Source organism: Geotrypetes seraphini, chromosome 18 (genome assembly GCF_902459505.1).
Source record: "Geotrypetes seraphini chromosome 18, aGeoSer1.1, whole genome shotgun sequence".
Lineage (NCBI taxonomy): Eukaryota > Metazoa > Chordata > Amphibia > Gymnophiona > Dermophiidae > Geotrypetes > Geotrypetes seraphini.
In genome coordinates, this window is record NC_047101.1 from 25,220,836 (window position 1) to 25,246,552 (window position 25,717).

At 40.9% G+C, this 25,717-nt stretch overlaps 1 protein-coding gene across 3 annotated transcripts in view; it reads left to right on the forward strand.

The window, feature by feature from the left end:
• Positions 1 to 25,717, forward strand: part of TBC1D9B (TBC1 domain family member 9B) — a 99,994-nt gene that overhangs the window by 43,429 nt on the left and 30,848 nt on the right. For all 3 annotated transcript variants that reach the window (XM_033926984.1, XM_033926985.1, XM_033926986.1), the window contains exons 9-17: positions 105 to 255; positions 345 to 559; positions 3,279 to 3,396; positions 4,998 to 5,283; positions 7,065 to 7,194; positions 7,361 to 7,459; positions 9,543 to 9,611; positions 14,671 to 14,911; positions 16,059 to 16,124. In XM_033926984.1, the coding sequence (XP_033782875.1) occupies positions 105 to 255; positions 345 to 559; positions 3,279 to 3,396; positions 4,998 to 5,283; positions 7,065 to 7,194; positions 7,361 to 7,459; positions 9,543 to 9,611; positions 14,671 to 14,911; positions 16,059 to 16,124 (1,375 nt within the window). The remainder of the gene's footprint in view (positions 1 to 104; positions 256 to 344; positions 560 to 3,278; positions 3,397 to 4,997; positions 5,284 to 7,064; positions 7,195 to 7,360; positions 7,460 to 9,542; positions 9,612 to 14,670; positions 14,912 to 16,058; positions 16,125 to 25,717) is intronic.

The following is a 25,717-nucleotide window of genomic DNA, read 5'->3' on the forward strand; positions in this document are numbered from 1 at the left end:
TGCTAGTAGAAGGGCATAAACCCATCAGTTTGAACAAGTCTAGCTGGATTTGGGAAAGGTAAATTGGGTAAGAATTAATTTCTCCTTTGTCTTTTTCCACTCAGGCAAAAGAGAAGATGAAGGAAGAGTCATGGAATATTCACTTTTTTGAGTATGGGCGTGGTATGTGCATGTATCGCACAGCTAAAACCCGAGAACTGGTGCTGAAGGGAATACCTGAGAACCTCCGAGGAGAGCTGTGGCTCCTGTTCTCAGGTGAGAAGTTAACTCAGAGTGGGAGGGTCGGCCCTGAAGGCTTTCCTTGAGGGAAGACTAGTGATTTAGGGTTTGTACTGTCATTATAGGAGCCTGGAACGAGATGGTTACTCATCCCGGGTACTATGCAGATCTGGTGGAAAAGTCCATGGGACGGTATAATCTGGCTACAGAAGAGATCGAGAGAGACCTGCATCGCTCCATGCCCGAGCACCCTGCTTTCCATAATGAGTTGGGGATGGCTGCCCTCAGGAGGGTACTCACCGCCTATGCCTTCCGAAACCCTAACATTGGGTATTGTCAGGTAAAGACAATGGATGCCTGGATTTGCATCCAGTGAGTTCAGAGCATTGCTTTCTCTGAAGTTATTCTTGAAAACCAGGGATGCTGCATTTGTTACCAAGTACAGTGGTTTGCAAGGCGAACAAAACATTCGCAAAATTGGTGCCTCGGAAACCGAGCATGGCTCGATTTTACGAGCGCCCCCCAGCGATCCGGCACCCTCCCCCCGCTATCCGGCACCCCCCTGCCGCTGCTTACTGTCATCTGGGCACCGGCACCGGCATGTCCTGTGCGTTGGTGCCCGAAGATCGGCCTCCTCTTCTTGCTGGGCCTCGAGCATCTGCGCATGCTCAAGGCCTGCGAGTTCAGAGAGAACGTGAACTCGCAGGCCTTGAGCATGCGCAGATGCTCAAGGCCCAGCAAGAAGAGGAGGCCGATCTTCGGGCACCGGCACCAACGCACAGGACATGCCGGTGCCGGTGCCCAGATGACAGTAAGCAGCGACGGGGGGGGGGGGGGGGGGGGGGGGGCCGGATCACAGGGGGGGCCTTTGGGGGGAGCAATGCCAGTTCTGGGGGGGGATGGGGATGGGGATGGGAACGTATCAAAGCGAGTTTCCATTATTTCCTATGGGGAAACTCGCTTTGATAAACAAGCATTTTGGATTACGAGCATGCTCCTGGAACGGATTATGCTCATAATCCAAGGTACTCATGGACTTCAGTAATCAGGTGTACAAGAACAATTACAGCAGATAACCTAATAATGAGGAGTGGACTCTGTAGCTTGCTTTATATTTTATGAGTGGAATCGCACAGTGGAGCAGTAACATCTCTGAGATGAGACATTGTTTCTTGGCACATCACCTCCTCCTCTTATGTCATTACAATTTCTAAAGTGAATATTTGTGCTGGTGAAACTTAAGCAATAGGCACAAACAGCCCATTGATTCACAACCTCCACGCTCTGTCTTTGTACTCGGTGATTGTAGAGTTCAGCCTTTGTTTCAGGCCAGCCCTGTGCCTCTTCTCAGCAAAATGAGCTGTTGGATCAGTTTTGTAATCTCTGTTTGATGTCGACTGTGTAGAACCAAGAAGAGCAAAATTCATTTCATTTAAAAGGCTACATTAGTGTAGTCGTTTACAAAGCTGTGGTAGCCATGCTGCCGCGGTAAATGTACCAAGCCCTTAGGAATTGCAAAATAAATTTGGTTTAAATAAATCACAATATTTCAGATGGTTGCAATTGAAGCAGGCCATTCAGGTGGGGTTCCCTGAATGGAAAAATCTTAATTATCATGGTATGGAATTTTTATGTTTTCAGATAGATTCCATGGGTCACCAGGCCGCAATGTGGTATAAATTAATATCTGGATTTGTAAATTTTTTTAAAAAATGGTCTAAGAGACATTTGGAGCATTGAGATTAAGCCTCAGATTAGGGCATCTCAATGGCCACGACTTTGGTCTTGGAGGTTAAGGTGCACAGTATCAGCATCTATGAGACAAACATGGTTTTTTCTTTTACATAGAGCCTTTTGGACCCCTGTTCGTTTACATAGAATTGATAGCTCTAAGTCTAATAGATGCTGGCACTGTCATCTAGAAGCGGGGACATTAGATCATCTTTTATTTTATTGTCCATTCATATTATTATTTTGGAAATCAATTTGGCCTCAAATAAATAGGATGTTGGAAAATCCAGTAGCCTTGACATATGATACAATTTTATTTGGTACTGCATTGAGAACTCGGAGTCAAATCTCGTCAAATAATAACAAACTTTTATTTATATTGACTGGAGTAGCAGTTCAACAAATAACATACAATTGGAAGAATTATGACAGATTAAATTACAACTTTTGGTGGAATTCAGTTTGCCATATATATAAGATGGAGCGTACATTTGCAACACAAAAAGGATATATTGATAAGTTTAAGAAGATTTGGGGACCATTGACAGATTTTTGCAATGATTAATATAATTTTTCCCATAATAAGATACTTAATAAAGGGGGGTAGGTTTATTCTTTTTATCACAAAATATAAATAAATTATCATAATATGTGTTATATTGTATGCAACTATTAAAATAAGGGGAGGGAAAGGGATTATAATTGAATAATAGTTGATATAATTATTAAATATTATATGATGTCTAAAATTATAGTAAGGACTATATAATGATATGTTATATTTACAGTAAGTTATGGAAATATCAAGTGTATACTTAATGCAATTGTATGAATTTTTATGATACACTTGTTATATGAAAAATGAATAAAAAAAATATAAACAGGAATTGAATGGGCTTTGGTGCATTTACCGTGGCAGCATGGCTACCGCAGCTTTGTAAAATGGGCCCCAAGTGATTTGTAGGACAGTGGAACCCAAAAAGTTGTCATTTTATAGGAATTTTTGTGATTTTCCAGTATCTCTTTCTGTAACACTAACATCTCATTAAGAGTACACACACTTTCAGAAAGAGTGTGTGCGCAAGGTATATGCACATGTGCTCAATACTGGGAAGAGAAGGCCCTCTTTGCATACTATTAACAACAATTTCCCCCCTAAAAAATGGTGTATATTTTTCTGTTATTTCAAATGAAAGCACATCCCTAGTGTCCACTAAAAGATTTTGTTCCAAAGACCCCCATTTTTAAAATAATGTAACCAGCTTAGAAGCAGCAGAGTGAATTCACCCTCTTCCTGCGTCTTTGCCTCCCATTCCCCTTTGTTTTAGGCCATGAACATTGTGACATCTGTGCTCCTGCTGTACTGCAACGAAGAACAGGCATTCTGGTTGCTGGTGGCACTGTGTGAGAGGATGCTGCCAGACTACTACAACTCCCGTGTGGTGGGTGAGTCTTTCAGTATCTTCCCTGTTATGAAAATAATATATATATAATGAACACACCAAAATGATGAGTACCAGATTATTTTAAAGAGAGATCCTCGTATATATTTAATCCAATTCATATTGAGCATAAATTGTGTGGAGCCAGGTGGATATGTTCTCTGGTGCAGTATGTGTTATTTAGGCATATTTGCTCTTGTACACATGGCAGTAAAGATTTAGGGCAAGATTCTTAAAGCTTCAAGGTAAAATCCAATGGACCGCTGTCTCAGCCATTATAGTAGTGATTTCAAAAAGGTGGGTCATTCTCCAAAAACCTTGCATGCAAATGAGGTTGATGGAGAGTAGCGAAGATTTGCTAAATTTTGCATGTGCCCATTGCTGGTGATGGCGATGGGCACATGTGCAGAATAAACAGAAAAATTAAGGGAAAAACTCCAAATTGAAGATCGGCAGGGGGGTTGCTCACTCCCTCCCGCCACCAAAGTCAAACAACCCCCCCCCCCATGGTAGCGGGCCATTCCGCCACCAAACAACAACCCCCATGCCTCCAATGATCCCCTACTCCCTCCTCCTTATCTTATTTATGATGACTGGCTGGAGGGATGCCTACTCCCTCCATCCAGAAGGCCCGTCTCTTCAAAATGGAGGCCTTCCCCTCCCCGGTGCATCCTGGGATGCGCTGGGGTGGGGCTTAAGGCTCTGATTGCCCCAGGTTGTTTAAGGCCCCTCCCTGACACATCCTAGGATGCACCGGGGAGGGGATGGTCCACCATTTTGAAGAGGTAGGCCTGCTGGCTGGAGGGAGTAGGCATCCCTCATAAATAAAGGAGGGAGCGGGGGATCGTTGGAAGCATGGGAGAGGGGCATTGCTTGGTGACGGGAGGGAGTGAGCATCTCTCCTGCCGATCTTCGATTTTGTGTTGCTGGTTTTTTTTTAATTTGCAGGGGGAGGGGGGTTCTGAGCATTCAAGCCTTACTTTCCTATCAGAGCCTGAGCCACCCAACATTTATTATCTATACCATCTTTGCGCCAAATTAACTATGATATAACTCGTTCATCCATTTTGTCAGTCACTGCCCCCCATTTTTGGAATTCTATTCCTATCCACATTAGAGAAGAGGCAGCATTAGATTGATTCAAGTCAAAACTAAAGACATTCCTTTTTAAAGATGCCTTTGATGTATAAATCTTTCCCTTGCATTTTTATTACAGATGGGCTCCTTCCCTTTTTGTCTTTACCCTATTTGTTCTTTCTTTCCTATTTATTTTTAGAGTTCACCCCCTATCCTTACCTGTTTTTGTTTGTCAGTCCGTGTCATTGGGTATGTCTAAACCTGGATTTTTAACTATGTATTCTGCCTAGAAGATTGATAGGTGGTATAACAAATTTTAAGTAAACTTGAAACTTGAAAATAATAAACATCAGTCAGCACAAATAAAATATTAAAATGCAAGTACTGTAACTAGGCATTGAGCAGCTGCTAATAGGACTGTGTCAAAGTAAACATCTAAAACAAAAAATTTGATTTGGCATTGACCCATCTTATAAATAGATACCTAGTACTTTCAAATCATATTGAAAGTTCCATTTTTTGGGATAGGTGCATTGGTGGATCAAGGGGTGTTTGAGGAGCTGACACGGGACTATCTACCCCAGCTTTCGGAGAAGATGCAGGACCTGGGTGTGATCTCCACCATCTCTCTTTCGTGGTTCCTCACACTTTTTCTCAGCGTCATGCCCTTTGAAAGTGCTGTGATCATTGTTGATTGCTTTTTCTATGAGGGCATAAAGCTCATCCTGCAGGTGTCATTGGCCGTCCTGGATGCTAACATGGAGCAGTTGTTGAAGTGCTCTGATGAGGGGGAAGCCATGACAGTTCTGGGCAGGTACAGCTCTTCTTACTTCTCATATCTATCATCTTGGCCATTCTGGTGTGTCCCATATGCTCCTTTCCTCATGTATGCGCTGCTGTTTGTTTTATTGTGATTGCAGTGATGGTGGGATGTTATTTTTCTGTCAGATTTCAGCTGAGTAAAATGAGGTACAAAAAAGTAAAATACTAAAGCTGTGGAAACAGTCAGTAGCAAGACTAATGTTTTCTGAGCCATTGGATCTCAACCTTTTGGGCTGTATAGACTCCTTATTAGCCTCCATAAAATATGTGGACCCCCTAGTTCATCTTCATCTCTGCATTTTATCCTTAACCCCCCCCCCCCAAGATGTTTTCCCCTTTTTGCCACCAGATCCCTTCCCCTTAAAAGAGCCATTCTGTTTCTCCTCCCAGGTGATCTTTATCTTTCCCTTCCCCTCTCTCTCCACCCCCTCCCTTCAGGAGTTCCCATCAGTCTCTTTCCGCCAGTTTGTATGTTTCCTCTTAGTTGACCCTCACAAGTTTCTTCCTTTCCTTGTTATCCTTTTCCCACTTGCTACTCTTCTATCTCTCAGCCTCTTAATTTATTCTGTCCTTGCCAATCTTTCTTGACTGTCTTTGTCTCTTCTTTTTTTTTTTCTCTCTCTCTCTCTCTCTCTCTGATTCCCCTTCCAAACTATTTACCACTCTGTTGTGCCACTTTCTTTCAATGATTAGCCCAGTCCCACCAACAGCATAGCTCCCTGACCATGTTGTTACTGCATTACTGATTTGGCCACTGTTAATGTTCCCAACTTGCAACTAATGTTACTAGTAACATAGTAACATAGTAGATGATGGCAGATAAAGACCCGAATGGTCCATCCAGTCTGCCCAACCTGATTCAATTTAAATTTTTTTTTATTTTATTTTATTTTTTTTCTTCTTAGCTATTTCTGGGCGAGAATCCAATGCTTTACCCGGTACTATGCTCCTGTACCCATTACTACTGTTACTGTTCCAGCTAGCTGTGATTCCACCATTACTACTGCTGATTCTGGCCCATGCCACCACCACCAGTCTTGTTCACAGTCCCTTCTGACTACTCCTGATCTTGCTGCTACTTCCTCTGCTTTTGGCTTGTGATGGGCAGCTGCTGATCACCAGACACGTGGATTACATCATGACTACCCTCTTAGACCACAGGGAACCTCTGAGCTAGAAGCAACTGATGTTTTGTTCATATCTTTAGGATCCAGTTTAAATGCGCATGCATAATCTTCAAGCTTCTCTATGGAATATTTGATCCTTTTGTCCTCTTATGTTGGAATCCCCTTAGACTTTGCCATTTGAGAAACACACCAAGATATACGTTAGCCTTCCTTTCCTTTAAGGGAATTAAATCTGCTGGGAAGCTCAGTTGATCTTTTGTTTTCAAGTTTGTAGAGATCTGGAATGAACTTCCCGACTCCATTAGGCTTTTAGGCCCGCTGCAATTATTTCGTAAAAGTTCTCGCAATTTTTAAATGGTTTTACAGTCTCAATGAAATGATAATATTATAGTTATTTTTCTTTTGCTTTTCTTATGTACTTTTAGTTTTTAATTAGTTCTTCCTTCTCCTATGTTTTCTGCTATGTACTCTGGTCTTAATTACATGTGAACATTCATCTCCATCCCTTCCTAACCTCCCTAGCCCCTTCCAGTCCCCTGGCACAAAACTGTGTAGCTACCAAGCCATGGAGCAAGAGACCAAAATCATCCCAGTCTAGTACTAGTCTAAGGTCATCATTCTCAGGCTTACTACTTGCCCTTCACAGGTACCTGGACAATGTGGTGAACAGACAGAGTGTGTCTCCACCAATCCCACACTTGCATGCTCTGCTCACCAGCGGGGATGAGCCACCACCTGAAATTGACATCTTCGACCTCATCAAAGCATCCTATGAGGTTAGAGATAAAGAGCTTTAACTGACTTTATTGTATATGGGATCCTATTTGTCTCTCTTCCATTACTCTGATTTTTTTTCCTGTTTTGGGTTCTAGAAATTCTTTTTATGGGAAAAGGAAGAGCATTTGATTGTCAGACTCATAAAGAATTGTCTTCTTTTTGTAGAAATTCAGCAACTTGAATGCCAATCACATTGAGCAGATGCGCTTCAAGCAGAGACTGAAGGTGATTCAGTCCCTGGAGGACACTGCCAAGAGGAGTGTGGTAGGTAGAACACTGAATGTCTTGTATTCTTGCTCAGTCATTATCGGTTCTGCTTCACAAGTCAAGGGAACTATAGGTAGCCATTCTTTGCAGACTTGCATTGAAGTTCAGTTATGCTATTTTGAAGGGCTGCACATTAATGCATTTTTCTGGTGCACATGGGATACGAATCCTGACGATTGGGTTAACTTCCCCCCAACTGCGAGCCGTGCAGAAGGGTGTTTTTGGGATAATGCCATAGTGGTGGCTTATGTCATCCGGCAGAGAGGCAGGCACCAGAAGTGCTCCCTTAAGACTGGAGGCCAAGTTATTTATGTATGTTTTTATGTATGTTTTTTAATTTCTATACCACTTAAAACATCATTTAGGTCCTAACCAACTTGAAAAGCACCCATTTCTGCTGGTCATTCCCTCCATAGTCCCCTACCCTATTGGCCTCATCATTTCCCTTCTAATTCCCTACTTGAGTAGCATATAGATTGTATGCTCTCTTGGGCAGGGACTCTCAGGCTTTAGAAATAATACATTGTTGGGTTTTAGCCGAAAAGGCCCATGACCAGGGACGCAGAAGGTCTGTAAATAGATTGCTTTCCTTTTTTTAATTGTGATCCCAAGTGTAGGGTGTGAACTGAGAAATTTTCCTTTATTAGTTTTAGTGTTGTGATCATCCACTGTGCCGTTAGGAGCATAATTCTGTTGTGGCCTTTGCAAACTGCATTCAAGATCATTATCCTTTTTAAGCAAACTGCATTCAAGATCAGAAACCTTTTTAAGCAAACTGCATTCAAGATCAGAATTTTACAGGCCCCAAAAATGTTGAGATAGTACTACTTTGTAGGCACCAAGCTCTATCAAGTAACCACCTATGGGTGTGTAAACCTCTCCTAGAGAACAGAGCAGATTTGAATTATTGCAGTGTTTTTATTGATGATAAAAGGCATTACAAGGTCACACAGGATCTTAAGATTGCTGATCGCTGTGAGTTTTGGACTGGATATTTTGTTAACAAACAAGAAATACATGGATGTACACTTTAATGTCAGAAGAACAAACATTCATTTGAAAACTCTGCCCAAACATCCCTTCCCTGCCTCTTGACTCAGAATAATTGCCTTGTTTTTAAAATTCTTTTTGCTTGCACAATATATTGGTTTTTTCCTGTTATTTCATAGTAAAGTACTAAATTATGGCAGAAGACAACCAAGTTAGCTCAGCCAGTCTGCCCAATAGTGATGCTTTTATTTGGGGGATATGAGCATTTAAATTCCTACATTATCCCTCATCAGTCCCAGATGTGTCAGAATCCATTTAAGTGCTGGCAGTGCTGGTGTTAGACATGCAGGGGCCCAAGTCAAAAACTGGAGAGAGGGGTGCCTGAAAGCCTGCCTACATGCTATGCTTCCTTCAGTTTGAAGCAGACTTGGGGAATCAGGATAATTGTCATCTTTGCCACCCCTTAATTCTGGCTCTGAGTGCTGACCACTACTATCTTGCTAGTAAGCCATTTCAAACTGGGTCAAGTTTCAGTGTGGCTATTACAAGACGAATGCTAAATCTAACATCCAGGTCTCCGTCCTATCTTTTTACCAAGATTTCTGATAACCTTCAAATCTACCAAAACCCTCAAAGCCGTTGTCCAACACAGCTAGCCTCTTTGTCATGCTCTTTGAAGTTGTTCTAAGCAAGGTCACTCCATGCAGGTAATCCTAGTGCCTTCCTTGTAAGACGGCTGTAGGCTGTTAAGTTTAAATAGTAACATAGTAGATGACGGCAGATAAAGATCCGAATGGTCCATCCAGTCTGCCCAACCTGATTCAATTTAAATTTTAAATTTTTTTTTTCTTCTTAGCTATTTCTGGGCAAGAATCCAGAGCTCTACCCGCTACTATGCTTGCGTTTGTCTCTGCTCTTCTTGCAGGTTTCCCCAGTGAAAGCTTGATGCAGTCTGTTTCTGCTACTGTTAATATTGGGTCCATTACTCAATGCAAGCTAATTCTTGGGTGTTTCTAGTACATCAGCTAGCTCTATAGAAATGCCAAGTAGTAGCAACAGTAAGTTGCATTCATTTGTTCCCTCTATAAAGGTCCGTGCCATATCAACTGACTTGGGCTTTTCAATGGATGAATTGGAAGAGCTGTATGTGGTGTTTAAGGTAAGAAGTACCATGAATAAGATACACTAGAAATTAAGCATGTAATTATAGGTCATGCCCAGAGACATTTAGAATTCTTATGTGCACACACATGTTTTTTGGGTTGTTTTTTTTTTTTAAAGGACTCCAAATGTTAAACACTTAGGAAGCTATAGATAAAAGTTGAAAGAACTGGCCCTCACTATGGGCCTGTTTTACGAAGCCGCGCTAGCGGCTGCGCTGCGGTAATGACCCCCAAAGCCCATAGAGATTTAAAGGGCTTCGGGGCCGTTGCTGCGTGGCTTCGTAAAACAGGGGGGGGGGAATGTTTTGCTGCATGAGCATTTTGATTATTGGATCTTGGGATTCAGTAGGTGGGATTAGGTTCCACATGCACCATTCTACAAAACAGCAGAAAATAAGTTTGTTTGGAAGTCCCCTGCCTGGTATAGCAACATTTTGTGGCTCAAGTAGCATTTGTCAAATCCAGTTGAATACAAAAATGTCTGCATGGAAACAGGACATCAGGATGGACTTCAGTTGCTGATTATCTGGGGACGTGTTATGAACATTCTAGCATAGCAGCTTTGGTGATGTTTGGTCATTTATGATAAACTTGAAGATGTAGTATCTCCCACAACAGAAATATAATATTTTCAGGAAAACTAACGGGGAACAAAAGTTTAATGTACCATGCAAGTTTAAAGAATAATAGAATTTATCATCTTTATAGGAAGGGATTTTTTACTTGAAGTGAAATTTTGAAAAATATGCCAGAGAACATGAGATGAAAGGTAATTTGAGCAGTTTTATAGAAAGAGAAGTTATTGGATATACAAGGATCTAATTATACACCAGGAAGCAAATCTAAACTGATCACCATACTTTTGGTTGGAAAGCAATATTTTCTAGTATTTTTTTGTCTGTATTATCATGTAGAAATATTTTGGCAGTTGAGGTCATTCTTGTGGTCTTCCAACTTCACCAACTAGGTCATGAGAAAATGGTCTATAGAACTACACCTCCTGTTTCCTACATCTTCCTCTCTGTCTTGTCATTTTCATGATCACCAGCTGGTGCGGCTTCAAATGTACTTACTTGTTGGTTCAGGTCATGATATGTGAGAGTAAAACAAAAACCTCTCAGAGCATCTTCTTGGTTCTCAGTTACTCATCCTTCCATTCTAGTTTCCTTGCTATCCATGTAAGGCACTTAGGTGTGCCTGACAATTCATAATGAAAGCTGGGATAACTCAAACTGATGTGCAGAATAGCCTTAAATGGGAAGGTGTGGCTCACTGGTAGAACTGCTTCTGCACCTGGAGGTCGTGAGATCAAATCCCAGTGCTGCTCCTTTTGACCCTGGGCAAGTCACTTAATCCTCCAGTGCCCACCACTTTGAATGTCAGTTTTGAAATGCCAAAGCCACGAAAAGTTGGTATCAAGTCCTCCCATTCCCTTCCCCCTCTTAAATCAGTATTCCTCTACTGCCAGTCAGTTATTCAGAACAACTACAATGAATATTCATGAGATAAATTTGTATCCATTGGACATCCAGTATATGTAGGTTGAGCTCATGCATATGGATAACCTGGAAATATGAATGTCTGTGGGGTCACCAAGACAGGTCTGGGAAGCCTCGTCTTAAACATTTCCCTGCTGCTTCGTCTGGGGGTGGGTTACATTCTGGTGTAGCTTTAAGTCTTACCAGCAAAATCCTATAGTGAGTTCTGTAGAAGGAAAGTAATAAAAAGTAATGGGGCTTATTTTGGAAAATTGAACCAGGTATAGCACTTGGTGCTGACTTAATTCCTAAATATACAATTTACAGGGTAGTAATCTAATGTGTTCATATGGGTAAACATGCATTTATGTGTTTAAACATTTGGTTTGATTATTCCCCCCACATACTTACTAAAGGTAAAGTAGGTGCACTGTGGGTAAAACATTGTATTTATTTGTTTAAATGTTTGGTTAGATTATTCCCCATATACTTACTGCAGGTATAATAAGTGCACTGTGAAATAGTATGTATATATTTGCCTACAGGAAAAAGCCAGTGGAGTTAGATCAGAGGAGGGAACATATATTTGGTGATAGCGTATTTGAATATTGCAGAATATGCTTTCTGGTTCATATATGATGACTTATTTTCGGGCAGATACAAAGTACCTGCATTGTGCATACTAGCCTTTATTTTAAAAGCAGACTGTGAGTTCCACAGAGAGCTTCAAAATTTGCAATTAATGTTTTGTTCATCATCTATGTTTTAAATGCATAGCTAGCATAATGTTTAGCACTGAAACTTCTCAGGATTTTGATCCATTCATTTTTTTTTTTTTATGTATCTTTATTCAGTTTTAAAATATGAAAACAAGTGTACAATAAATCAAGTCATAATATACATTCTTCACTTGAAACTCTATAGTCATTTTATACTATAAATTATCTCCCACGGTCCCATCCCTCCCTTTCCAAATATATTTGTAATTACCTATCACATTTTCATAAACCCACCCACCCTCCCACCATATACCTACTAGATGGGGATAAATACAATTATTTATTATAGTAATCTATTAATGGTCCCCACACATCTTTAAATTTCTTATAATAACCTTTTCTAACCGCCAATGTTTTTTCCGTTTCATACACATGACACACCGAACTCCACCAGAAACAGTAGTTCAACCCTCTATAGTCTTTCCAATTGTGTGTAATTTGTTGGATGGCAACTCCTGTTAAAATCATTAACAGCTTATTATTATTTGAGGAGATTTGACTTTTGGCCCTCATAGACATCCCAAACAAAACTGTGCCATATGATAGGGCCACATGATTCTCTAGCATACAATTTATTTGACCCCAGATCAATTTCCAAAAATTATTAATAGGACAATAAAATAATAAATGATCTAGAGCAGTGTTTTTCAACCTTTTTTGGGCAAAGGCACACTTGTTTCATGAAAAAAATCACGAGGCACACCACCATTAGAAAATGTTAAAAAATTTAACTCTGTGCCTATATTGACTATATATAAAGTAATTCTCTTGAATAGGAATCAAATAAACACAAAGAAAGTATTTTATAATTACTTTATTATGAAATATTAAGTAAACAGAATAGTGAAAAATTATAAAATACTTTATTCAGTGCGAAACCTGGGCCTGTTTGGCTGAACACAAAGCTGATATTCTGGCTGGAATCGAAGAAAGACACACACGTAGCTCTTCATCAACAGCTCTCAGTCTCTCTCTGTATTTGGTTTTTATAGCATACAAAAATAGACAAATATACCCTCCATCCTTTTTATTAAACCACAATAGCAGTTTTTAGCGCAGGGAGCTGCGCTGAATGCCCAGCGCTGCTCTTGACGCTCATAGGCTCCCTGCGCTAAAAACCACTATTGCGGTTTAGTAAAAGGGGACCATATTGTAAAATATAGACAGCAGATATAAATTCAGAACTGTGCATAGTAAGTGAAGGGAAGTTTTCATCTCTGGGAATTTACCCAGTTAACTATTAAGTTATTTGGGCAAATTCCTTTGAAAACTGTGGTAATACTGCCTCCACTTTGCTAAATTTAAAATAAAATCATTTTTCCTACCTTGTCTGGTGATTTCTGGTTGCACTTTCTTCTTCTGACTGTGCATCCAATCTTTCTTCCCTTCTATCAGCCTGTATGCTTTCTCTCCTCCACACCTCATTCCCTCCCCCAACTTTTTCTTCCTCTCTCCCTGACCTTTCTTTCTTTTTTTCTGTTTCTCTTCTTTCCTTCTGTTTCCCTGCCTGCCCCCTTTCTTTCTTTCTCCCTGCCGTTCCCCAAGCCACTGCCACTGCCGCTGCCATCGGAGAACAGGACCCACCAATGGATAACAGGCCCCAAAGCCGACGCCGACGCATGCTCTCCCTGACGTCAATTCTGCAATCGGAGAGGAAGTTCCGCCCAGCCAGGCAGCGATTGGCTGGCCCGAACTTCCTCTCCGACTGCAGAATTGACGTCGGGAAGAAGAAGACTTATCGGCTCGATAGATTAGATCGCCAAGACAAAGTGAGTCCTGGGTGATTGACTCACTTTGCCTTGGCGAGCTACTGGCGCCCCTGCCTCGGGCCCCCTGTCAGCTCCGGGCCCCTGAATGCAGGACTGGCAGTACTGCCCTGATGGCGGCCCTGCGGCACACCAGGCAACATCTCGCGGCACACTGATCTAGAGTTCCAGCCTCAAGATGACAATGCCAACATCTATTAGACTTAGAGCAATCCAATTTTTGTAAACGAACAGGGGTCCAGAGTGCTCTATGCAACAGGAAAAACCATGTTTGCCTCATAGACGCAGACATTGTACATCTTATCCTCCAAGACCAAATACGTGGCCATTGAGATGCATTAAATCCATTCATTTTTACCGAGAATTCCAGTGATGTATATGGGTGCTGTGTTCAGGGCACTTATAGGCAACTGAGAAAGGCAGCAGTATCCCTCCCAGAAGTCATCAAAACGGACTTTCTTTTTTCTAATATTTGTCCCCCCACTCCCAGCATCCCCTTCCACATTCAGTGCTTGTCCTATTGAGAGACCTGATACAGCAACAGTAATTCTGATGACAGGCTTCATTCAGTATGAGACCTGCAAGCCTTCACACGTTTAACACCATGCCCCATTCTTTTGCATGGGTTTCCTGTCACCATGGAAAACCGATACAAGGGGCAAGGTGTCCCAGGCCAGGGCTTGCACTGAATTTTATTATTTGAATTGCTGTTACGGAGGTGGTGGAAACGCTTCTGTACCTTTCAGCATTTGGCACTGGAAACTGTTGGCTGTGTTGTCTATGCACTCATAGGTAAAGCTTCCTGAAAAAAATCAGAGTGGTGGATAGGAAAACAGACAAGTTCAGTGAAATGTCATAACTTTATAAAAGTGTGCAGATGAAAGTATAAAACCTGAGGGCAGGAGAAGGATCAAACTTGATTAGAGGTGAGACAGTTTTATTGTGTTCTTGTTCTCTGTGTGTCTGTCTAGTTCTGCATTAATTAGAATGTATACCTATATACTATTAAATATTAAATGTATGCCTCTCAAGGCACAGCACCTGATGAGCTGTTACTGGGGCAACAACCGCACAACTGCCATCCGACATGACCCAAGTTTGCCTTACCTAGAACAGTACCGTATTGACTTGGAACAATTCAAGGAACTCTTTGCACATTTGACACCCTGGACCTGTGGTCAGCATACTCCTGTGTTGGCTGAGCGATTATTCCGCCTTCTGGACAAGAACAAGGACTCTCTCATCAACTTTAAGGAGTTTGTAACAGGAATTGGTATGTGCTCTTTGTTGAAAGGACCATATTTTAGTTTCAAATGGAATGATCGTAGAGAGGGAAGTTTGAAAAAGTTCCTTTGTATAAGAGCCTGACTGATTTTGATTTCAATTTTGGCACCAAAACTGGCCCAAAATTCAGATTCAGGCTTTGACCAAATATGCCAGGGCATTTTTGGTAGAAACTAAAACTCCCCTCCCTCACTGCAGCCACTGCTATACACACAGCCTTCCCTTCTGAACCTGCCTGTCAGCCAGATTTCCCTCCCCCAGTCTATTAGACCACCAGGGAGTGGTCTAGTAGCCTAACCAAGGCAAGAGCAATTCATAGTTGCTCTCGCCCTGGCCATCTATGCAGCCATATTGGGATTGGAGCCAGTATAGACAGGAGCTATACTGGCTCCTATTCTATGGTGGTGGAGATGGCCTGGATGATAGTGGCTGTGAATTGTCCTTGCTGTGGTTAGGCCATCAGTTTGCCTGAGGTAGGCATGGGGTAGAGGGAGGTGGGAACTGATTGAAGGATGGGAAGAAGAGGCTGTGTGCAGTGGGGGCAATGCTGTGACAGTGGGTGGTGAACTTGACCTGTTTCATTTTCAGCTTTGGTTTCTGCTGAAATAGAGTAGCCAATTTTGGTTGTGGATTTGGTTTTGGCAGAAACGGAACATCCTGGGTTCAGTCAGGCTCTACTCTCTAGCTTTCCTTCCTGTTCTGCAATTTGAAAGAGCTACTGTGATCTCCCTCTTTCCAAACCTGAACTACTGCTGCTACATCACATCTTTCTACACCTAAAAGATTGGCAGTTGCCTCCAAATCTTTAGAACAGCTGTATTCTGTATTTGCATGTGATTTCATCCTGGTACCCATCTTTGCTCCAGTGAGCTTAACACAATCTCCCAACTCAATAATATGTCTGCAACAAAAAACCATTTCCCTAATTCAGAAGGGAAGATAGGTTGAGGGATTGCAAGGAGGCTATGTTGGTATACTAGTCATCCCTTTTTTGGTAAACATATTCTTGGATAAGAGAGCAAAGGCAAGAGGAAGAGGGATTGGCTATTGTAGAGAAAAAAAAATCATCTTTGGAAATAAGCTGGAAAATGGGAATCTGTAAAATGTGGTAAAAATTATTCCAAAAACTTTAACAGGAGGTATGTATCATGGAGACCTGACAGAGAAGCTGAAATTTCTCTACAGACTGCATCTGCTTCCAGGTAAGAGCAAATTTCCATCTGTTACTGTCAAAGTGCATAAGTACACCAATAGTCCATAAATGCACATCAAGTACTGCATGCTGTACATTCTCTGTTTCACAAGGTCATCTGGCATGCAGGGGGAAGGGGAAAGATTATTTGGCAACTGCCCTTGCTATGTGTAAAGTATGTGTGTGTATACTGAATAGCATATTTTACTATTTGGCCGAATATGAATAATGGGCACTTAGCTTTTAACATGATAAATAATAAAAGAAACAAGGTGAAATCAGAGATCCGGTGTTTATTTCAGTAGGATTTAGCACAGTAGAGCTCTGAATTATTCGTATTTGAATTTAAATCACTATTTGGCTGAATATGGATAATGTGTTTGGTAGAGTGCTAAATATAGAGAGGAATTTATAACCCGAGGAACATATTATTTTTCAATGTTGGGTCTTGGTCAGATTTTAACCATATCTCTGTTTGGGATTTTTTTTTTTAATTCTTTGTTCATTTTCACTTCAATTAACAAGTATACAATATGATATCTTATACTATACAAAATCACTTGTACATTCTTAACCATAAATCTTAAATACTTTAAGTTACCCCCCCCCATCCCATCCTCCCAGCCCTCCTATATCAATAAAATTCATTCATATATGTATTATATCCCTTCTTATTATAAAATTTCAAGTATTTAAAGGTGTCTAATCATTTGAATATTCAATCAATGGCCCCCATATCTTTCTAAACCTATCATAATTCCCATTCTGTAAAGCAAGAACTTTTTCCATCTTATACATATAACATACTGAACTCCACCAAAAGGTAGAATTGAGTCTTGTATAGTCTTTCCAATTCCTAGTGATGTGTTGAATGGCAACTCCTGTCAATATTAATAGTAATTTATTGTTAGACATTGAAATTTGACTTTTAAACCTCATTGAAGTACCAAATAAAATTGTATCATATGACAAGGCAACAAAGTTTTCTAATAGCAAATTAATTTGGGGCCAAATTGATTTCCAAAAGGCATTAATACAAGGACAGAAATAAATTAAATGATCTAAAGTCCCTGCATCCTTATTACAATGCCAGCATCTATTAGACCTAGAAGTATCTACTTTTTGTAAACGAACTGGGGTCCAAAACACTCTATGCAATAAAAACAACCATGTTTGCCTCATAGATGCCGACATTGTAGACTTTAATCTCCAAGACCAAATTTGTGTCCATTGAGATGCAGAAATTTGGTGCTTGATCTCAATGCTCCAAATATCCCTCAACCCAGTTTTCTTTTTTTTATTCAGATATTCATTAAGTAATTTATACCACTGTGCGACTTGGTGACTCAAGAAATCCGCCTGAAAGCAAAGGAATTCTAAACTACAGTGGTACCTCGGTTTACGAGTGCACCGGTTTGCGAGTGTTTTGCAAGACGAGCAAAACATTCGCAAAATCGGCGCCTCAGAAACCGAGCGCGCTTCGATTTGCGAGCACCCCCCCCTGCGAACAGGCACCCTCCCCCCGCGATCCGGCACCTCCCCCGCCACCATCGGGCCCCCCCGCTGCCATCGGGCACCCCCCCCGCCGCGATCTGAGGTCCCCCCAACCCACCCGAACCCTCTTCTTACTTTTCTGTAGCCTCCGCAGCGGTACCAGCATCAGCATGTCCTGTGCATGCCGGTGCCTGAAGATCTGCTTCCTATGCTGGGCCTGAGAGTTCACGTTCGACGTGAGAGTTCACGTTCGACGTGAACTCTCAGGCCCAGCACAGGAAGCAGATCTTCAGGCACCGGCATGCACAGGACATGCTGATGCTGGTACCGCTGCGGAGGCTACAGAAAAGTAAGAAGAGGGTTCGGGTGGGTTGGGGGGACCTCAGGTCACGGCGGGGGGGGGGTGCCCGATGGCAGCCGGGGGGGGGTGGTGCCTGATGGCGGCGGGGGGAGGGGTGCCGGATCGCGGGGGGGAGGGTGCCGGTTCGCGGGGGGGGCCTTCGGGGGGAGCAATGCCGGTTCTCGTGGGGGGGGAGCAGCGCTGCTGGCCTCGGGGGGGGGGAACATATCAAAGCAAGTTTCCCTTACTTCCTATGGGGAAACTTGCTTTGATATACGAGCATTTTGGATTACGAGCATGCTCCTGGAACGGATTATGCTCGTAATCCAAGGTACCACTGTATATTGATTATTAAGATTCTTCCATTCAGGGAACCCCTCCTGAATAGCTTACTTCAACTGCAACCATCTAAAATTTTGTGTCTTATTTAAACCATATTTATGTTGCAATTGTGAAAAACTAAGCATCGAACCATTTAAAATAATATCATTCAAAGTACGAATACCTCCACTAACCCATTGCTTCCAGCTGAATTGACATCTGCCAATTTTAATCTTGAAGTTCAGCCAAATGGATTGATGTAATGATTTAGAAATTGGAATAGGTGTCAAATTACTAATATAACGTAAAGTTTTACAGGTATCAACCAATATTTTATTCTCTTTATATCTTCTAGGTATTTTTATACTAATCAAATGCACCAGATGTATAGGAAACAGGAGTCGCCATTCTAAATATAACCAGTCTGGGACATTCTCCATGAGCTCTGGGAGGATCCAATACATACCCTGACGTAGAATATAGGCTTGATGATACCTATAAAAATTTGGAAAATTTATCCCTCCCTCCGAAATTGATTTTTGTAAAGATACTAATGCAATTCTTGGTCTTTTACCCAACCAAACAAATTTCGTTAGAATACCATTCAATAGCTAACCACAGGCAATATCATCATTTTTATAGTTTGAACTCTCCCCCACCATGTGCAACGGATTCCATTTTTCACACATTTCTGTTACTTTTTTCAATAAAAGTTTTTCATTCTCCTTTACTGTATCTTCAATATTGTTTTTAATAAAGATACCTAAATACTTTAAACCTTCATCTTTCCAGCTAAAGGAAAAAGAATCAAATAGTCCCTTGACACAATGAACATTAAGCGGGAGAACTTCAGACTTACTCCAATTAATCTTATATCCTGAAAACTTTCCAAATCTCTCTATCAATTCAAGTAAGCATGGAATGGTGGTCTCTGGATTTCTCAAATAAAGCAGAATATCATCCGCATAAGCAGAGAGTTTATATTCCCAATTCGAATAAGGAATACCCTGTATCTCCCTTGCCTGATTAATAGCAATTAACAGGGGCTCCAAAACAACATCAAAGAGCAATGGAGATAAGGGACAACCCTGTCTAACACCCCTTCGCAAGTCAAATCTATCTGATAAACTATTATTAATGTATAATCTTGCACCAGGAGAGCTATACAGCATCTGAATCATTTGAATAAAACCAGATCCCACCCCAAACCATTCTAATGCTTGATACATAAAATTCCACTCCACTCTATCAAATGCCTTTTCTGCATCTAGAGAGACCAAGAAAGTTGGATCATTCATATTTTTTGTTAAATTTAAAGTATGAAAAGCCAATCTAGTATTATGAGAAGAATGTCTCCTTGCAACAAATCCTGTTTGATGAGTATCAATAATAAAAGGGAGAGCTTTTGCCAATCTTAAAGCCAATAATTTAGCAATAATTTTCCCATCCACATTTATTAATGAAATAGGCCTGTAGTTTGAAACCAAAGTAGGATCTCTGTTTGGCTTCAGTCAAACAATAACCAACGAATCTGCCATAGTACCTGAAATACAACCTTTAGTCAGTTGATATTGATATAACTTTAACAAATGTGGTAAAAGGTTAATTTGAAATGATTTATAAAATTCTACTGTATATCCATCACCACCTGGAGCGGATCCAGCTCTAAGAGACCTCAATGCTGTTTCTAATTCTTTTAGAGATATAGGTTCTTCTAAACTTCCTTTTATATGCTCAGGAATTTGTGGTCCAGTAATTGAGTTTAAAAATTGCCTACCATCTTGTTCTTTGTTTCTATAAGTCTCTGAAGAATATAATTCCTTATAGAAAGCCAAAAATTGTTGTAAAATATGCTCATTTTTAGTATATGATTCTCCTTTATTATCTTTTATTACAACAATCTTTGTTTTCCTTTTTTTTGCCTTAAGATAATTTGCTAATAATTTCCCAGCCTTGTTTGAATTTCCATAATACTGAGCTTGCTGATAAAACATATCATTCCTAACAAGCTTTGAAGATAATTCATTACATTTGGCTTTAGCTTTTAACAAAATTTGTAATGTACTTTGTTCCCATTTATTAATTAACTTATTTTCTAGAATTTTAATTTATTTTTCCAAATCATAAAATTGTTTTTAGTTTGTTTTCTAACATGCGCTGAAAATGAGATATGACCTCTCATTGTTGCTTTAAATGCATCCCATAACACCTCACTATTAACATCACCAGAATCATTAAATTGAAAAAACTCAATCATTTTTGATTTAAACTCTTCAAGAAAATTTAAATCTGCAATCAAAGTATTATCAAATCTCCAAATCAGCTTTACCTCAACTTGTTCATCTAATTGTAATTCAATCCAAACACCACAATGATCAGATAAAATGATAGGATCTATGATGGCTTTAGTCACTTTCTGAGCTATTTTATTTGAAACAAATATATAATCAATTCTTGAAAAAGACTTATGAACTTGTGAACAAAAAGAAAATTCCCGATCATTAAAATGAAGAATACGCCATATATCTATTAAATCACAAGATTGAGCCAAATTATCTAACCCTAATGATTTTATAATTTTACTTGGACTTTTATCTACAATCGGGTCCATTACAGCATTGAAATCTCCAGCCACTACCAAATTGGAAGCAGCCAGTGGTAATAATTGTTATATACTTTTAAAAAACTCCATTTGATTCGAATTAGGAGCATATAGATTAAACAAATCAAGGGTATTATTTCCCATGCTCATTTTGACATGCACCCACCTTCCCAACGGGTCAGCAGCAACCATCTGAAAATTCGCTAAACATTTCTTACTTATTAATATAGCAACCCCCGCCTTTTTTCCATTTGCTGGAGCAAAAAAACATTTTGAAATCCATCCTCCTTCCAGCTTCCTAGATTCATTAAATGACAGGTGTGTCTCTTGAATGAAATATACATCAGAGTTCTGCTTTTTAAGGAAATCTAACATTTTCTTTTTCTTAATTATATGATTGAGGCCATTTACATTTAATAAAAAAAATTTAACCATCATTCAACTAAAAATCTATTCCAATAATAATATACATTTTTAATTATTAAAGAATGATTAGACACCAGCACTATCTTAATTTCTAATAATAAATAGATTAAATATCCATTCTCTTTATTCCCAAAATTCATCATTAAGCATATTATTAAAAAAAAACCCATCCCCATCCCTCCCAAACCCTCCTACCAATTGGTAACACTTGTAACGCACATAGGATATGTAACCCCTACACTCCCCCAGGCAACATTTAAAACATTTCATCTTTATCATAATAATAAAAATATATTTGTTTTTAAAATAGCCTTATCTTAATTCATTTAATTAAAAAATTAAATACTCTTAATAAAGTAAAATTCATAAACCTTTATATTTGATCAATTCTTAACTCAAAAATCAATTAATTACTCTCATATACTATCCTTTACCCCCATTATAATTATATTATCAATCAATCACATTTAATATAATTGCTCCATAACTCATTATTTTAAAAATAAATAAATAAACAAATCAATTATACAGTTAATGAAATCACATTTCATAGACATAAATCTTATAAAATCGAGATACCATGCTTCAAATTCTTAAATTCATACTCAATTTCCTCTAATTCATTAAATCCACTGCCTCAATTAATAATATCCAACCAAATCTTAAAAAGAACCCAGTAAACAAATGACACATAACATTTATGACATCCTTCCATCATCATACCATGACCTTCATTCAAAAGAAAAAATACTGAAAAGAACACAAATAAATAAACTCAGACCAGAAACATTCTTGAAAAGCAATAGACTCTCTTTAGACTTAACAAAAGCTCAATAATAATATAACTTTAAGACGGTTAATCCTCTTCATTTCCTCCTTCTTCTATTTCTAATATAATATATCTAGAAATCAGTTAATCCTCTTCATATCTTCTTTCTTCTTTTTCTGAAATAACATATCTGGAAATTAGTCAATCTTTTTCATTTCTTCTTTCTTTTATTCCTGGAAACACTTCACATAGACATTGGCTCTGAGGTGGCAAGGAAACTTTTCAGTTTTTCTGGATCCTCAAAGTAAAGTGACTTATTTCCAGAGGAAATTCTCATTCTTGCAGGGTAGTATAAGCCATATTTGTATCCTTTCTCTTTTAATTGCGCTCTAAATTGAAGAAACTGCTGCCTTACAGCCACAGTACTTTTTTCAAAATCTGGCAAGAATATCAGCTTAGAGCCTTTGTAATTTAAATTTTTATCTGCTTTTGCTAAGCTCAATATTTCAAATGCTTGACTGAACCTCAGAAGTTTGAAAATCAGAGGCTTGGAGTTATTTGCTGACTGTTGGAAAGGAATCCTGTGTGCTCGTTCAATCTCTAGGGCACATGTGTCAAACACAAGGCCCGCGGGCCAAATCCGGCCAGCCAGGCCTTGCAATGTGGCCCGCACCGCGCTGTCATCACTGCACGCCGCTGCGTTCCATCACAATGACGCGCGGTGACATAGGAGGCTTGTGATCTCGCTGGCCGTACTAGCTATCTATCTCCCCCCATCGACCGCCCCCCCCCCCAAGAACCTCCGACCGCCCCCCCAGCCGACCCCCACGATACCCCCACCCCCCTTCCCCATACCTTTCTGTAGTTGGCCGGACAGACGGGAGCCAAACCCGCCTGTCCGGCAGGCAGCCAACGACGGAATGAGGCCGGATTGGCCCATCTGTCTCAAAGCTCCGCCTACTGGTGGGGCCTAAGGCGCCTGGGCCAATCAGAATAGACCCGGGAGCCTTAGGTCCCACCAGTAGGCGGAGCTTTGAGACGGATGGGCCAATCCGGCCTCATTCCGTCATTGGCTGCCTGCCGGACAGGCGGGTTTGTCCGGTCAACTACAAAAAGGTACGGGGAAGGGGGGTGGGGGTGTTGTGGGGGTCGGCCAGGGGGGTCGTAGGTTCTTGGGGGGGGGGCGGTCGATGGGGGGAGGGGGGTTTGCGTCGAGGGCAGGAGGGCCTGGGATCCCTCCTGCCCATAATGTAGTGCGGGGTGGGAGTAGGGGGTCGCCGTGGTCAGGAGGGTTTGGGCTCCCTCCTGGCCCGAACAACTAGCGGGGGGAGGGGGTCGCCAGGGCCAGGAGGTCTTGGGCTCCCTCCTGGCCCGATATTGTCGGGGAGTTGGGGAATCGGCGGGGCAAGAGGGCTTGGGCTCCTTTTTGCCCCGATCGTGTCGGGGAGTCGGGGGGGCAAGAGGGCTTGAGCTCCCTCTTGCCCCGATCGTGTTGGGAGTCGGGGAGTCGGCGGTCCTTCGGGGTGGGGGTGCAGGTGCGTGCGAGCGGTCCTGCTTGGGGTGAATCGGACGTCGGGGGGGGGGGAACTATGTAAAAAAAATACACAGCAGAAGCTGCCAGTTCCTGGCATAAAGTGTAGGCATAAAAATCGCAACAGAATCTGCTATCTGTACCCAGCCAGGCATTTATTGACTGACTTTTTCATTCTAACGCAGATTTTCAATAAACTACATCTTTTACTGCCAATATTGATCCCAAAATGTCCAGGAAAAGAAAAGTTGACGGTGAAGGCAGACAATTTAATGACAAATGGGAAAATGAATACATGTTTGTGCTTAGTGAGGGCAAACCAGTGTGTATATTGTGTTATGAGACAGTGTCGGTGATGAAAGAGTACAATATACGTCGTCATTTTGACACCAAACATAATGTTAAGTATGGCAAATATACTTTGGAAGAAAAGCATAAAATTGTTAAAGAACTAAAAGGCAAACTACAATCACAGCAGCAAATGTTTACAAAGGCTACAGCGAAAAATGATGCTGCAGTGAAAGCAAGCTTTATAGTGGCTGAAGAAATTGCCCGTACTTCAAGGTGTTTTTCAGAGGGTGCCTTTTTGAAGCAAGCATGCTAAAAGTGTGTGAGAAAGTATGCCCAGACCAGATACAGAGTTTTCAAACTGTCAGTTTGTCAAGAAACACCATTGCAGACAGAGTTCAAGAACTCTCTGGAAATCTATCATCACAGCTGGCCGAACAGGCATGCAGTTATCTCGCTTTTTCACTTGCTATCGATGAAAGCACAGACAACACTGATACAGCGCAGCTGTCCATCTTTATACGTGCTACGAAGACTGACCTCTCTGTCACTGAGGAACTTTTGGATGTAGCTGCCATGCATGGGACGACGACTGGTAGAGATATATTTGAGGCTGTGGAGAAATCTATAAATAATTTTAAATTACCCTGGGAAAAGTTGGTGGGGCTAACTACCGATGGCGCACCTTCAATGTGCGGAGAAAAGAAAGGCTTGGTTGGACTAATGAAGGAAAGAATGCAAAAAAGTCACTGCCACACACCCTTGATTACTTATCATTGCATTATCCACCAAGAGGCTATGTGTGGAAAAGTTCTGGACATGAATGACATAATGACCACAGTCATTAAAACTATTAACTTTATAAGGGCACGTGGCCTGAATCATCGCCAGTTCCAGCAGTTTTTACAGGAGGTGGGTGCAGAGCATGGAGACGTGCCATACCACACAGAAGTAAGATGGCTGAGCAAGAGCGCAGTCCTCAAAAGATTTTTTGAGCTCAGAGAACAAATTGCTTTTTTCATGGAAAGTAAAGGAAAGCCCTTGCCTGAACTGTCGGATCCCGCCTGGCTATGTGATTTTTCTATGATGTGTGACATATGCGAGCATCTCGCCCAACTGAATCTGAAGCTGCAGAGACGCAAACAAGTCATCACGAAGATGTCTGACATGATCACAGCATTCCAGCGTAAACTTCAACTATGGAAGTCCCAACTGGAACAGGACAATCTTGCCCACTTTCCCGTTTGTTTGAGTATCTCAACCACTATTTCTGGTACTTTTCCTTGCAGTCGGCTGGCTACCAAAGTTAGCCGTTTACTAAGTGAATTTGAGCAGCGCTTCTCTGACTTTAGAACACAGCACTCAGGCTTTGACATCATTGCCAATCCTTTTACAGTTGATGTCAACAATGTGCCCCATCACCTTCAGATAGAGATAATCGAGCTTCAGTCTGACAGTGGCCTGAAATCAAGGTTTCAGGATGTTGAAATTGAGGACTTCTACCCTCTACTGCCCCCTGACTCAATGCCAGAGCTCCGACTTCATGCTGCCCGTATTCTATCCATGTTCGGGAGCACCTATCTTTGTGAACAGATGTTTTCAATAATGAATCTGAACAAAAACAAGCACAGATCACGCATTACCGATGACAACCTCCATGCTGTTTTGCGGGTTGCTACAGCCCAAGAAATAAAACCGAACATTAACTCATTGATACGGGGAAAACGGTGTCAGACATCTAGCCAGAAAACAAAACAATGAGCATTTTAGGTACATTCCAATATTACTGTTTTGCTTGATACCAATATTACTGTTTTGCTTGATAGCATGTG